Source organism: Pristis pectinata, chromosome 6 (genome assembly GCF_009764475.1).
Source record: "Pristis pectinata isolate sPriPec2 chromosome 6, sPriPec2.1.pri, whole genome shotgun sequence".
Taxonomy (NCBI): Eukaryota; Metazoa; Chordata; class Chondrichthyes; order Rhinopristiformes; family Pristidae; genus Pristis; species Pristis pectinata.
In genome coordinates this window covers 88,501,104-88,516,979 of record NC_067410.1, presented here as the reverse complement: position 1 = coordinate 88,516,979, position 15,876 = coordinate 88,501,104, and the positions used below count along the sequence as shown (strand labels likewise).

The 15,876-nt window shown below is 37.1% G+C and overlaps 1 protein-coding gene across 1 annotated transcript in view; it reads left to right on the top strand.

Moving 5' to 3' along the window:
• Positions 1-15,876, top strand: part of dis3l2 (DIS3 like 3'-5' exoribonuclease 2) — a 190,429-nt gene that overhangs the window by 80,848 nt on the left and 93,705 nt on the right. Inside the window, 3 exon segments of the mRNA XM_052018835.1 lie at positions 1,347-1,426; positions 6,610-6,722; positions 12,829-12,936. Of these exon segments, the coding sequence (XP_051874795.1) occupies positions 1,347-1,426; positions 6,610-6,722; positions 12,829-12,936 (301 nt within the window).

The following is a 15,876-nucleotide window of genomic DNA, read 5'->3' as shown; positions in this document are numbered from 1 at the left end:
TTAATGGCTGCCTTTCCTCAGGCACTGTCGTCCTTTTAAATCTATACTAACCAACCTCCTCAGAAAACAAATTTAGACCTCACCCCTCCTAACCAAAACCTTGCAAACCACTGACCCATTGCCTTGTCTTGAAACGTTTGGTTAAAAAAAATTAACCAAATGCAGTCACAAAATATGTAATGTGGTTGTAACCAAGGTCTTTCACAACCGTTGTTCTCCGCTGTTCTCCTTTTAAAGGAATGGAAACATTCTATGCCGATACATCATGAAGGTAGATGCCCAGTGTCAGTACTGGGGAATTTCTGCTACTTTGTGTTCCAACAGAACACAGTTGAGAAAACCCTGCCAAACCAGTTTGTCCATGTGTACTTGGGAATTCTGGACTTGGTGACACTTGTAAGTGTCACCAAGTCCAAGTGACATTGCTGACATTTCCCTGTAAGATCCGATCTAGTGTCAATTTCCACGTATACTGTGATGACATCCAGTGCTATTTCACTTCCACATATCTTGACTCCATTTTTTTTTCTCCAATGTTCAGTACTGGTTGAACACGAGTTCCTTCAAACTAATTACTGACATTGTTTTCAATCCCAAATGCAGACTTCATTTCTGGAAATTTCAAACTTTAGTGTCATTTTTAATTAAGGATGAACAGTGTCATCACTCAAGATTGCTTATTTCCACTTCCAAAATGCCACTCAACTCAGCTGCTGTCTCAGCACATCTGTTCTCTAACCCTCATCTATTGATTTAGGGCCCTCAAGGACACTCCAGAATACCCATCCTTGGTCTACACTCTAAATCTGAGGTCATCCAAAACTCTACTGTGTCTGAGCTCACAACCATTCCTATTCACCCATCATCCCTTTGTTTGCTTATTTACATTAGCTCCTAGTTACACAATGCTTCAGTTTTAAAATGCCTATCTGCGTTTGCAGATCTACCCCCATTAATCTTCTCCAGCCTTCCAACCTTATAAGTTATCTGTGCTCCTCCATTTCTAGGCTCTTGATGATTCCCAATCATTCCAGCATTGGCAACCATGCTTTCAGCTGAAAGGCCTTTAACTTTAACATTCTTTCCTTAATCGTCTCTCTGTACCTGCCCCTTTTTCTATCTTTGAGAAGATCTTCTAAGCTTGCCTTTTTGACAGAATATCTCGTCTTAATAATGCCTTAAGTGGCTTAGAATCAGATTTTATTTGGTAATGATCTTGTGAAGTGGATCTTGGGATCTTTTGCAGTATATTGTTGTTGTAACAATCCAACAAATTCCTATATAGCTTCCATCAGAAAATTAACAGTTTATGCAAGATGATGTAAAATGTATGATTTTCTTGATAGGAAGGAATGCATATTCACAATTGATCCAATAACTGCTAGAGATTTGGATGATGCACTATCTTGCCGCGAGCTCCCTGATGGTATGTTCTTTTTGTCAGTTGTATCTTCAAATTATTTGATGAAAATTTGTTGCCTATATTTCTTTATCAAACATTATACAAAGTTATAGAAACAGGAAAAGAGCAAGTGTCTCTAAACTCCTCCGTGCAATAGTGATTGAAGATGTCTATTTGCCTTACGAATGAGCTAACATAACTTGTTGGTGAAATAAGCTTTCTTTTGGTTTGAGAGAAGTAATGTTTCCCTTTCCCTTCCATCTCCAGACTATTTTCATTTATTAGTATAATTATCTTGCTTTAAGATGCATGTAATTTTGTTCTTAATCAGGGTTAGAAGAAGAATGTGAAAAGTTCTGCTAATTTTGCATAAACCACCTTTTAGAGGTGACTGTTATCTTGGAAGACTCTGTATTGGAGAATGTTTAAATGAAGCCAAAAGGGAAAAAAAAACTCGGATGAGATTACACTGAAATGCAAAATATGAGATCTAAGAAATGGATGGCGGGTCATTTACCATATGTAAGACCAGACACATTATGACATTTTGGGTGTATCCTAGCAAAGTCACAAATCAGTCTGTTATTGTTCCAGATAGTGACTGATTCATATCTTTCCTGGGCTTAATATTGTAAATGAAGGTAGTTTAGTAATTTAGTTCTTGTCTGACCATATATAAAGGAAAATATTACATTTGTCATGGGCTGGTTCAGAAAAAAATTACTTTTATTTCCATGCTGTCAAACAATGAGTTGTCCAGCCACTATGATTGTATGTCATTATGACAAGTTAGTTGATTTCCTGCATGATTGCCAACAGTGAGTCAGAGGGTAGAATTTGTCACTAACATGAAGCTGATATCCTGTTCGAGTTATTGATGTTGTTGACAACTTGCCCTGTGTCCTGCCTAGTAATATTGTGCTGTTAGTCATAGACAATGGCCTAGTGTCTTGCAATCTTGAATTTGCTAATCTACTGTTATTTGGCAAGATCTTAAAATTACTTAAATAGTGACCTTTTTTTTATTTGAGACTAACAGGGGTAATGATTCCAGTCAAATGATCCTTTATCAGAGAAATCATACACATTGGCTTGGCAAGTTTTTTTTAAAAAAGAAGTTACGTACCTAGATGGTGCCAGCCCTTAAATTTTAATGACGTCTCTTGGCCAGTGTCATGGAGGAAACTTCAGTTAGCCTTCCTACTATTAGCCGAGAATTTTTGGAACATGTTGATGAGATGAACAGAAGGAACAAAAAAAGCGCAGGGGAAATGGAAAGTCAGTGAAAGAAAGCATGTAACTGGGTCATGTTGGTTTGCAAGCCGAAGTACTTAAGAAACTATCTGATGGTATTAATGTTGTACCCGAGTTTTGGACTCTGGGTATGGCGCAGAGTCAAGTAATAATATTGGAAGATGTTGCTGCTGCTTAAATATGCTCCACCACTGGACTCATGACATTGGAGAAACAAGGGAAAGCAACAAAAGCACTGTTGGCTTAATTGTCCCAAAATCTCATGGGTCCAAGGTTAAACTACCTGTAAAAATACAAAAGCCTAGTCGCTTGGTTATCAATAGTAATCCTACTGGTTGACAGAAGCCTGCTATTTTTCTTAGATCTTTAGATCAAATTGTATCATGTGATTGGAATTAGCCGCTAGTTTGGATGATATTCCCTTTTTGTATATTCATTGATTATCAAAAACATTGGAGTTTCATTCTTTGACAAAATCACCAGTTTAAACAGCAAATAGGATTTGATATGTAACTTTGGTGGCCCATCAATTTACAATGGCATAGAGTCATACAGCGCAGAAACAGACCCTTCAGCCCAACTTGTCCATGCAAAACAAGGTGCCTGTCTGAGTTAGTCCCATTTGCCTGAGTTTGGCCCAGATCCCTCTAACCCTTTCCTATCCATGTCCGTGTCCAAACACCTTTTAAACATTCCATATACCCTAGAGTTGCCCCTAAGGTCCCCATTAAATCTTATGCCTCTCACCTTAAACCTATGCCCACTGATTTTATTTATAAGGTCACCTCTCAGCCTCCTACACTCCAGGGTAAACACCCCCAGCCTATACTGTCTCTCCTTATGACTTAAGCCCTCAAGCCCTGGCAGTGTCCTTATGAATCTTTTCAAAACCCTTTCCAGATTAATGACACCTTTTCTATAACTAGGTGACCAGAGCTGCACGCAATATTCCAAGTGCTGTCTCACCAACATCTTGTACAGCTGTAACATGTTATCTCAACTCCTGTACTCAATGCCCTATCTGATGAAAGCAAGCATGCCACACACCGCCTTCACCACCGTGCCTACCTGTGTCACCACTTTCAGGGAACTATGTACTTGTACCCCTAGATTTCTCTGTCTTACAACAATCTCAAGGGCCCTGCCATTTACTGTGTACGTCCTGAACAGGCTTAGCTTCCCACTTCACACTTGTATGAGTTTAATTCCGTCTGCCGTTCCATTGCTTATTACCCCAGTTGATCTAAATCCTGTTGCAATTTTAGATAACCCTCTTCACTGTCCCACTATATCATTAATTTTGGTGTCATCTGCAGATTTAATAATCATGCCATCCACATTCTCATCCAAATTGCTAATAAATGTGACAAAGCAACAGGGGACCCAGCACAGATTCCTGTGGTAGACCACTGGTCACGGGCCTCTAATCTGAAAAACAACACTCTATTACCACCCTCTGACTCCTAACCCAAGCTAAGTTATTCTCATTTTGAGCAACTTAACTTTTAAAATGCATATTTGTTTGCATTTATTATCCTTAAAATAGCACACTGTACTGGGATCTTCAGAACTAATATAACTGTCAGATATTTTAATTTCACATGAAATTACTGTACATTACATGGGAATTTTTTTTGGCTCAGACTGGTTGAGTGGTGATAGGGAAGGTAGAAGTCGTTAGGTGGATGGGTGACCAGTTGGAGTCTTAAAAGAATGATAGAGTTTGGATGTTTTTCAGAGGAGTAGTTGTCAGCACTTTTTCAAGGTTACTGTGAAACACTTGGAAATAACTAAAACAATAGATTTAAGTGAAAATTTATTCTGATAGTTGCTTAGAAAACAGATTTAGAGAAGTTATCAAGATACTGAAAGGCTTTATAACTCTAATAGGCTGCTGCAATCTAGTTCACTTGCACAGTTTAATTTGTGATAGGTGACTTTGTATTGAACATGATTTCAAAAACGATAAATCTGTTTACCAACTGTATTTGAAAGAGAATTTCATCAGTAAGAGGAATCTTTGTTTTTTCTATTGTTTGTCGACATTAATTAATAAAGAATGTTAAGGCAGGCACAGCACTTCTTGTTTACTTCAAATGCTTATAGCTTCTGTGAAGGTAATCTTATGCAGGACTGGAAACTAGTCACATTTTTCCAGTGCTGCAGTGAATGAATTCTGATGCAGAATGGGCTATGATCAACTCATGACCTGATTTGTATATCTTTGGTTTGTGATAAATGCAAAAAGTAGATGTGTAAAATTGCTGTAAGTGAGAGTAGGGCTTTGACTTCCACTCAAGCCATTTATGCCACTTTGGAATTGCACCTATTGAAAATTGTTGTGTCTGTTACCGTATTGGCAGGTTATTTGGTAAGCCCTCACCATTTGCTCAATTAAACAAGATTTTTCTGTTCAATGACCAATAATTCAACACATCTTTCATTAAACTGCACCTTGTGCATTATACTTTGATGCATTAGTAGAAGGTAACATTCATCAACATGCATTGTATGAGGCCAGACAGTTCTGGCTCATTTCAGTTGTGGACAGAATTTCAGTCAAGTGTAGCAGCTTTCTGCACAAAACTGTTGCAACTCTGAGAAATTGGTGAACAAATCTTAAAATTGAGCCTTTACTCTGTGTTTAATGATTACTAGTGGAATTAAAGCATCTTATCTTTTCTCCATTTAGACTATCTTTGGTTAAAAACTTTTAGTTATCTTATAATAGTACTTCCTCTGGTTCAGTTTCAGTTCCTGTCTGATTTATTCTTCCAGACACCAAATGAAGGTGCCTTCCTAGCCATTGGTGAAGCTGAGCTAGAATGGTTTCATACCCTTGCATCCTATTTTTCTTGAGGCAACTTTCCAAATCCCATTCTCATAACCAAAGCTGTCTGCTACCACCTCCAAGATGCCCCTACCACATTGCATGTCTGACTGAAGTCATCACCCATACTTTTAGCGCATGGACTTTTCCAATACTCAGTCATCCTCCTACCTTTTGCTCTTTGTTAAATGGAGCTCAACAAATAATTTGTTTGCACTCTTACAATCCTTTGCACTTGCAGATCTACCCAGGCCATTTGTTTAGCAATGCCTTATTTTCAGTTTACTCATCCTCATGTTAAAATTGCTTATGGCCTTTTTCCTCCCTTTCACCAACCCCCTGAGAAATATGGAGTGCTTGAGTTCAGGCTTATTGGCCACCACTACAATTTCCCTGCACCCACCTCCCTACTGCCCCTCTCATTCCAACATATCTTCAGTTTTCTGAAGCCAAAACTTTTCTCATTTTCTTCCACTTCTCCTAAGATACTCCTTAAAGCCTTCCTTTATAACCTAACTTTTGGTCACCTAAATTGATTACCTTTAAGTGGATCTGTCAAATTTTGTCTGATAACATCCTTGTAAAATGTCTTGTAAAAAATGTTGTAGTGATGCAGATTGTTTTAAAGCCTTTTAAATATTTGCTCTTTGTTACTGATTTTGTTACTGTAAATAACTTGAACGTTTAGGACTTCTTCAAGAACTTGGAATTCCCCCGGTAAAATACAGCAGAATTAGTGACTAATGATCTCTGGTAAATAATAATCTGATGATAAATAATAATAATGACTGACTTTTTTTTAAAGGCATTTAGACAGGTTCATAAACAGGCAGGGAAGTGAGGCAAATGTGCAGTATAAATTGGCATCATGGTTGGCAGACATCGTAGGCCAAAGGGTCTGTTCCTGTGCTGTATTGTTCAATGTTCAGGAGCTGATTTTAAACAAGCTACTGCAAGCTTTTATTGTAAGATAAGCTGGAATTCTTATTTCATTACTTTTAACACTGGATCATTGAATTTAAAATGTATTGGTTTTAACCACATTTAGTAAATTCCAGAAAAATGTTTATTATTTATCTGGAATGAACATTTGCAGTTAATATTTCTTATGATTTATTTAAAGGAAACATGGAAGTTGGAGTGCATATTGCAGATGTGAGTTACTTTGTTCGTGAGGGGACTGCTGTTGACGAAATCGCCAGCAAAAGGGCAACCAGTGTCTACCTAGTTCAGAAGGTAACATATATGAAAGTTAACCAAGTGGTTTAAAATTCTTTTTACAGAATAGTTTTACCTATACTGATGAGCGTGGATAAGATCTACATTTAAAATTGTGGCGTGCATTTTTCACTGTGATGACATCATTCAGTCCTCCGCCACCTGTATTCACCTGACCCCATAAACAAGTTTGCCTCAGTCATTCTCTCTAGCATCAAATTCTATACTCTATCCACTCTCTGGTTGAGTAAGTTCCTTCTGAATTCCCTTTGGATTTATTAGTGACCACCTTGTATTTGTGGGCCCTAATTTCAGTCTCGCCTGTAAGTGGAAGTATTTTCCCAACCTATGCTGTTTCAAAATTTTTGAGATGTTGAAAAATCTCAGCTTGCCCATACAGCCTTTCCTGATAGTTATAACCTTGTGGTATAATATTTGTAAATCTAGATTGTATTTTCTGATATAACATTGAGACAGGATCTGCCCACAGTACTCCAAGTGTATTGTAATCAAGGTTCCATACCAAATTAATATATTTTCCAAGGATTATACGGCCCCTTATTCCTACCAATGTGTGTTTGCTTATATGCCTGTTATATATCTATTCTGCATTTATTAATATCTATCTGTATTTTCTCACCTATACTGCTATAAGCTATATTCCCCTGATTTGGTGTCAACCACAAATTTCATTATAAGAACATTTTAAAAAAAAGCAGAAATTGCCCACTCGGCCTCTCAAGCCTGCCCCACTATTCAAAATGGATGTGGCAGATCTGCCCTAGGCCTCACCTCATCTTTTGTGCCAGTTCGTCATGGTCCTCCATTCCCTGGTCTTTCAAAAATGTATGTATTTCCTTTGTTAAATACCCCAAATGATCATGCCTCCACAACCCTTCAGGGGTAGAATTCCAGAATTTCACCACCCTCTGCAAGATGTTCCTACGTCCCTTAATTTTAAATGAATGCTCTTTAATCTTGTTAGAAACAGCTTGACATCTACTTTATCATTGCCACCCAAGATCTTAAGATCACCCTCATTCTCCTAAACCTCAATTTGTTTAACTGCTCGTGATTGGACAAACCTCTCTTCCCAGGCTAATTGTAGGTTTGCTTCTCACATGGGACAACAACTACCATCCTTTGCCAGTCTGCATATGTTAACTTTAACCCTGACTTTTCATTTTCAATTTGCAGCCTGCTTTCTATCCTGGTATTTGTCCCCTGACTTGACATCTTCTGACCATAGTCATAAATCTGTAATGCAAATTTTTTTTTAAATATTCAAGCATTACATATCTACTGCAATATTGCTATCTTTGTTTCTATTGCCCTTTGGTTGATCAAGCCTGCTATCCCTTTTGGAATCCATACAGACTACTCTTGTTTATATCATACATTGAGAGCTTAATAGATTAGAAAATCTGGAAGAGTATAGGAAGTATAAGGCAGGCACGGTGGTGTAGCGGTTAGCGTGACACTGTTACAACATCAGTGACCGGGTTCAATTCCGGCTATTATCTGTAAGGAGTTTGTACGTTCTCCCTGTATCTGCATGAGTTTCCTCCGGGTGCTCCGGTTTCCTCCCACATTCCAAAGACGTACTGGTTAGGAAGTTGTAGGCATGCTATGTTGGCACCAGAAGCATGGCGACACTTGCAGACTGCCCCCAGAAGACCCTATGCAAAAGATGCATTTCACTGTGTGTGTTTTGATGTACATGTGACTAATAAAGATATCTCATCTCATTTCATCTCATCTCATCGCAAGTGTAGAAGTGAAATCAGAGAAAAAGTTGAAAAGTAAAGAGAGGCTATGGAAAAAATATTGGCAACCAAAATCAAAGAAAATCATAAGAAGTCTTAGATAAAGAGATAAAATCCAAAAAAGATTTAGATAAGTTTTACATAAAGAAGATAACTAAGGGAAGTATAGGGCCTGTTGGGGACTAAAGAAAGATGGATGTGCAGGATATCAGTAAGCTTAATTAATATTTTAGGACTGTCATCACAAAAGAGGAGAATGGTGCAAACATTGTAGTTAAGGCAGAAGAATGTGAAGTGAAAAATTAGATCATCAGTTAAAAAAAAATCTAAAAATGAATGTGTTTACCAGCTTTCAAAATGGGTAAGTTGCTAGCTCCAGATGAAGCACAGCTCTGCCCTGATTAGTGAACGTGTACATAATGAATCGTCGGCACAGTGAAGGATTAAATTTGTCACGTAACCAAGGTTTTATTCACACAGTGAAGGGTTGGGAACAGATTTGGAGGCTGTCTTTCAAAAACAAATCCCTAAAAAACCAGGAGATTTAATAGTCTTAATGGTTAATGGTAAGGAATCAGTTAAATAGGTGATTTTTAAGGTGGGTGATAAAAGTTGAGCACCTGTGACTTTCCATCTGGCAATCATGACCATTTGATAAATGACTTGTACTTTGCACCTTGTGTGTCTCAGTTTGTTAAAATATTACTACATCCTTACAACATATGACTTTACTCAGCATCCATGACACCATGAATGTTAAGGGTAACAGTACCTCCTGCCTTATGAATTTTTGCATAATGAATAGTTATTTGGGAATCGAGCACCTTTGTTAACAGGGGGATGAGCTATGTATCCTAGGCTGTTAAAAGAAGCAAGGGAAAAAAATTTTGGATGCAATTTGGAAGAAATCTTGACTGCAGTTTTTCAACCCTCCCTAATGCCAGAGAAATGGAAGATTGTTGATTAAAAGGGACGAAGGAATAAACCAAGGAATTACAGGCCAATTAGTTCAACATTTGTGGTGGAAATATGACTGGAATTATTTCTGACGGATAGTGTAAAATTTCATTTAAATATATATCAATAACTTAAATATAGTGAGCATGATAAATAAGTTTGCAATGATACAAATATCAGTTACATGGTTAACTGTGAGGGGTAAAGCTTTACTGTGCAGGGAGGTATAAATGTTCTGGTCAGATGGACAGAAAATTGGCAAATGACATTGAGTTCTAGAAAATTGTGAAGTAATGCATTTGGGGAGGTGTAACAAGGCAAGCAAATACCCAATAACTGGCAGAATACTGGATGATGTGCAGGAACAAATGGACCTGGGAGAGTATGTTCACAGATCCTCAATGATAGCAGAGCATGTCGAGTTGGTTGAAGGCAAACAGGATGCTTTCATTTATTAATTGAAGCATAGACTAAAAGAGCAAGAAGATTGGTGCTAGAACTGTGTAAAGTGCTTGTGAGACCACAGCTTGAGTATTGCATTAAAGTTTTGGTCACCACATTATAATAATGATTTCTTTGTACTGAACGGGTGCAAAGGAGATGTATGAGAATGTTACATAAGAGATAGAAGTGGAAGTAGGCTCTTTAGTCTCTCATACTAGCTCTTTCATTTAATAAAATCATAACTGATAAGATAGCTTTATTAGTCACATGTACATCAAAACACAGTGAAATGCATCTTTTTGCGTAGGGTGTTCTAGGGGCAGCCCGCAAGTGTTGTCATGCTTCCTGCACAAACACAGCATGCCCACAACTTCCTAACCTGTACGTTTTTGGAATTTGGGAGGAAACCGGGGCATCTGGAGGAAACCCACGGAGACACAGGGAGAATGTACAAACTCCTTACAGACAGCAGCTGGACAGACAGCAGCTGGCACTGTAAAGCGTTACACTAACCGCTACACTACTGTGCCTGCCTCTTTTACCTCAGTGATACTTTCTTGCATTAATCCTATATTTCTCAACTCCCTTAATATTTAAGAATCCATTGATTCCTAGATCATTGGCAGGACTAGAAGATTGTAGCTCTGAAGAAGGATTGGATGCATTATGATTGTTTTCTTTGCAAAAGAGGAGGCTGAGCAGGGACTTATAAAATTGTGAAGAAATTATAGTAAATAGCAAGGACCTATTTCCCTCATCAAATCAGGGAGTAGAGATATAAAATAGTTTGAAGGACTAAAGGGGAGATGAAGAAAATATATTTTTACCCTGCAGGTAGTAGAGGTCTGGAACTCATTGCCTGAAAGGTAGTAGAGCCAGAAACCTATCATATTAAAAAAATACTTGAATGGGTACTTGAATTGCTGTGACCTCTAGGCTGACATATCTGGTTCTGGAAGGGGAGACATGGCAGATTGCAGTTTCTTGACAGGCGCAATCACAAATGGCTAAATGTTTCTGCCATTCTGCTGTGAATTTATTTTTTGTTTATATCTCTTAAGGGCCCATCTGTATTTTGAAATTTATTTCTGTGTCTTTAAGGTGCTTTCTTTTCCCTTTCACTGTTGCAGTGCAGGAAAAGCATTTGGAAGTTGACTTCTCATGTGAGCACAGAAATTCAATAATGGGAAATTGAATAATGGAAAGTGCAATAATGACTAGATAATCTTTTTTTTACTATTATTGCAAGCATAAATTTTGGCCAAGATCCAAAGAATAACTTTAGGATAATGCCATGGGATCTTTTACATCCACCTGGGAGAACAGATGCAGTCTTCGTTTAATGTGTCATTCAAAAGATAGCTTAACACTGAGTACTCCCTTGCTACAAAATTGTCAGCCTAGATTTTTATGTTGAAGTCTTTATTGTGCCATTACTGCTTTGTTTGTTTGTTTTCAGTGGGATATATTTTTGTTGCATACAGTTGATCATTATTTTAAGTATTTCTCATGCTCTTCTCTCCACTTACCTGAATGTATAATAAACATTTAAAGTGAAACTCAATTTAGTTGTGTTTTTTAAAAATATTGCAGTCTGGAAATGTAGTTTGATATGCATTTATAAAGTAACAGTAATTGAGAATCTGGTGCATGTTGGCTCTATAACAGTGTGAGAAGAAGATTATTGAACATGTTTTGTCTGAAATTGCTTCATGCCCTAATCATTTATTGCAATAAGGCTGAAGTGTTTGACTAAATTTTCTATTTGATCAGTGGGTCATCAAATTACCTTTTTCCAGTTTAACAGTTCAGTGAATTAGAAACTGATACTATTGGGGATATTTTTAAACAGCTGGAACTTATTGCAGAAATATGAATAATAAATTTACCAATATGGTCTCTAAAGAATTTTTAATTAAATTCTGCCCATGTAGTTACTTCAAAGGGAATTGTTTTTGAATAGTTTCTGGACCAGTGATCTGAGCCACAACTCAGGACCAGTTCTACACATTTTCTTAGGGAATTTCTTAGGGAAGCATGCAACTTCTAAAACATAATTTAAAAAATAATCACATTCCTACCCCATCTAAAAATACCCATTTGCCATATGTGTATAGATCCTGATATTCAATTCTACATGGTTATTTGGGAATTAGCTCATTAATATGCATTTGTGCAGTTCCATCGTAATGCCACCACAGTCAACTAGGTCAGGCAGGTGATAAATGAGACTGACTTCCTAATTTTCACGGCTGTGTAAAACATTCTAGTATTTTTGATGTAACGTAAGGTAAATGAAAATGTGTAAAGATTATGGGTGTTCATTTGCAGAATAATCTGTAGTGTCCCTGAGTGGTAAGGGTAAAGGAAATACAACAAAAACTTTATCTCTCTTGGTTACAGAAGTAAATACAGACCTTTAGTCCATGACTTAGGACCTTTGTTCCCTTAGAAAAGCAAAAAAAGTACTTCCTGAATTGCAGCAAGCACCAACGTATATCTTGGGATGCGGTCGCATAAAATAGCTTTTGTGTAAGGCACATTTTTGATGCTAAACGCTTGGAACATTGCTCACAACTTTGCCCATTAGGCCTCTAACTGGATTACTGCAAGCCCATATGAATTTTTAAAAATATAATTATTTTCCAGAAAAAAAGATACAAAAGTTCTCCAGAACAAGAGAGAATTTCAGGGGTGACCACAAGAAAGAGTAATAAAGCTGGACAGCAAAAATGAATATGTGGGAAATGAGAATGGGGGTGGTTTTAGGAACTAATGTATAATATGGTTTACTTATTTTAGTGAGCTGTGCTGGGCAAAATTGACTAGTACCTACAAAATAAGCTATGCTTTTAGGTTCGTAACACTTAGGACAAAAATGAATATGATGTTGCATCACACAGAAAAGTCCTTTATTTAAACTTCATTTGTCTTGCTTTGGTAATGTTTTAATACAGGTTATCCCAATGCTTCCAAGACTACTCTGTGAAGAACTCTGCAGCTTGAATCCAATGCAGGACAAGCTAGCCTTTTCTGTCATTTGGACATTGACTCCTCAAGGAAAGGTACAGTTTTATCATTAACTGAATTCAAAGAGAAGCGCACCTTGTTTCTGACAGTGTTGGGGTGGTATTCTGGGTCAGGCCATGCATTGAAGGAGGTTTGCCACAGTCAAGGAGCATTGGTAGATGGTTCTTGAAAATGAAATTCTGAATTAAGGAATATTATTGAAGTTGTACTAACTGTAAGCAAAAGATTAAAAAAAACATGCTGCTTTCCTTTGAGGTAATTATTTGTCTAGATCACAGAGCTTTTGTATGGTGGTGGGTTCTTCATTTTGACACTCTCAAATATCAAAAGGTTTCTGCTTTTGACATGTTTTTATGAACACAAAGCAAACAAATCTCGCTTATAGTAGTTTTATTCTGATACTCCTTCATTCGTTCACTTATCTCTTATCACCAAGGTTGCTTAACTTTGGACATCTTGCAGTTGCAGTGACTCCAAAGCATAAACTCTGAATTCAGAGCAGTAATATACATAAGGAAACACTTTCTCTCATTTGCATTCCTAAACAAGACAATGTGGTTTTCACATAGTTGATATTATCATGCAGATTTTACTCATAAGTTTGAAGATGTCACTCAAAGTGTTTCTTGGAATCCAGCAGGGTCATCTTTAGTGAATGCACTTGAAGCATCATGCAGCTGCTTTCTGTTGCCATTGTTGAGCCAATTCACATGGTTAATTGCTCATGTAATTGAACAGTGACAGTAAACTGATCAAAGGTGCAACCATTTGTGATTCAAATGTACATTTTTTTAAAATGGCCATTTTCTCATCTTCTGTAAGTATTAATTATATTTCTAATTTTGTCATCTTCATTTTTGAAGAACCAGTTGTAAGTATTCCATGAACTGGAACAATTTTGCAAGAGTTAACAGTGCACAATAATAATTCACCTGAATTTACTGTCAGTCACATCAATTCCTCTTCCTGTGCCTGCAACTAACTATGTTGTAGCTAGTTCTAGAGTAAAAACTTCTTTTATTTCTCACGCTAAATGAGTCACCTTTATTATTAAATTGGTTCCTTCTCAGTTTGTAAACAACCTATTAAGTCTGTATATTTAAGGATTATATATTTCATTTGGTTTATTTATTTGGTTTGCAAATCGGATTCTCAGCATATGATTGTCCTTGTCAGCAAAATAGCACCACCATGGTGTTTTCATGAAATTCCTGAACTTTTGATCATATCCCAGTCTTGCTTTTCTTGCATGTATCACTGCACTTTGCAGTCTCAGGATGGCCTAAGATATCTTAGCAGAGATATTTTAACAAAGCATGTAGATAAGTATTTCATATTTTTTGCTGTTTTTTTTCTCATGATGTGGAAGGAGGCCATTTGACCCATTCAGACTATACTACCCTCAAAGCAATCCCATCATTTCCATTCCTTTGCATGTTTTCTTGTAAGCTATAATCAAATTCTAAAATGTAGGAAAATCCTTCAGACCTGACAGTGAGATAAATTAGATGTTGAATATTTATTATGTTTTAGTTATAGTCTCTAGTCGAGTTTATTGTCATATGCACCCATGGCAAAAACTTGCAGCAGCATCACAGGCACATAGCATCATATAAGCAGCATTCAGAAGAAAAATATGAATTATAAATTTTACACAATTTTTACAAGAAAGGACACAATTGGAACAAAAAAAGTCCATTTTCGTGCAAGGTGATCATATTGTTGCTAAACTGTAGTGATTAGGGTTTTTCTGGTTGGCTCGAGAACCGAATGATTGAAGGGAAGTAGCTGTTCCTGAACCTGGTGGTGTGGGACTTCAGGCTTCTGTACCTCCTGCCTGATGTTAGCTCCGAAAAGATGGCATGGCCCAGATGGTGGGGATTTTTGATAATGGATGTTGCCTCTTTGAGGCAGCGCCTCCTACAGATTACTACCAATGGTGGGGAGGAATGTGCCTGTGATGTATTGAGCAGAGTCCACTATTCTCTGCAGCTTCTTACTTCCTTGTGCATTCGAATTGCTGTACCAGGCCATGATGCAGTCAGGATACTTTCAACAGAGGTACCTTTGATTTTTATGTCTTCAAATAATTGTCAAATCATTTAAAAATCAAAGGTAACTTGTAACTTATAGATAAATTATTAATACATTATTTGCTGTCATCCAGAAAATTTACTGTCCAGGAAATAGTTAATAAACATTGTGGTTAGTGACTGAGTCTGCAATGCTAATTTACATACACTGCTAATCTGCTTCCCAACTGAGAAGGAATCTCTGAGGAGCCAAGAGAAAACTCTTATGTCCTGGAAAGCCAGAAAAAGGATAGAATGTGTCAGTGCATGTTTTATCTCCTGCTGAGTAATTGATTGTGTTAATTGTATAGCAGTTTCATTATCCTTGGGTAGGCAAGACCAGCTCCATATTTCCTAATGAGGCATTAATAACAAATAAACCAAACAAGAAATACAACAGTCAATTTTTTAAAACATGAGAAAAAGTGTAGGGTTCAATTTGTGATGAACCATATTAGCTTTAACAATATATTTAAAAGGGGAATTGACTCATTATAAAGTAGCATATTTTTGCTTTTGTCAGCTGTCTCCTTTACAGTAGTATATCTGTGCATTAGAGATCAAACAAAGATGAGATCTGTCAAGTTACAGAAAGTAATATCAGAAAGTAATATCAGAAAGGAAATGACCACTTTGTCCACCTAGTTTATACCAAGTGAATGTGATACAAGTGAATGTCAAAACTATGTGACTTGCTGGCAGAAGTGAAAAACCACATTAAAGATCAAGGCCAATATGAAGCAAATATTTGGGAAATTCATTTCATGTCCTCCTAAGTGATCAAAATTAATCATGTACTGATGATGCATTATTTATCTGTTTTTAATGAGTGACCTCCACATCAACTAAATACAAGTATAAGAGGAATTGGTGTCTACTACACATGCCTGGGGCCATTCCCAA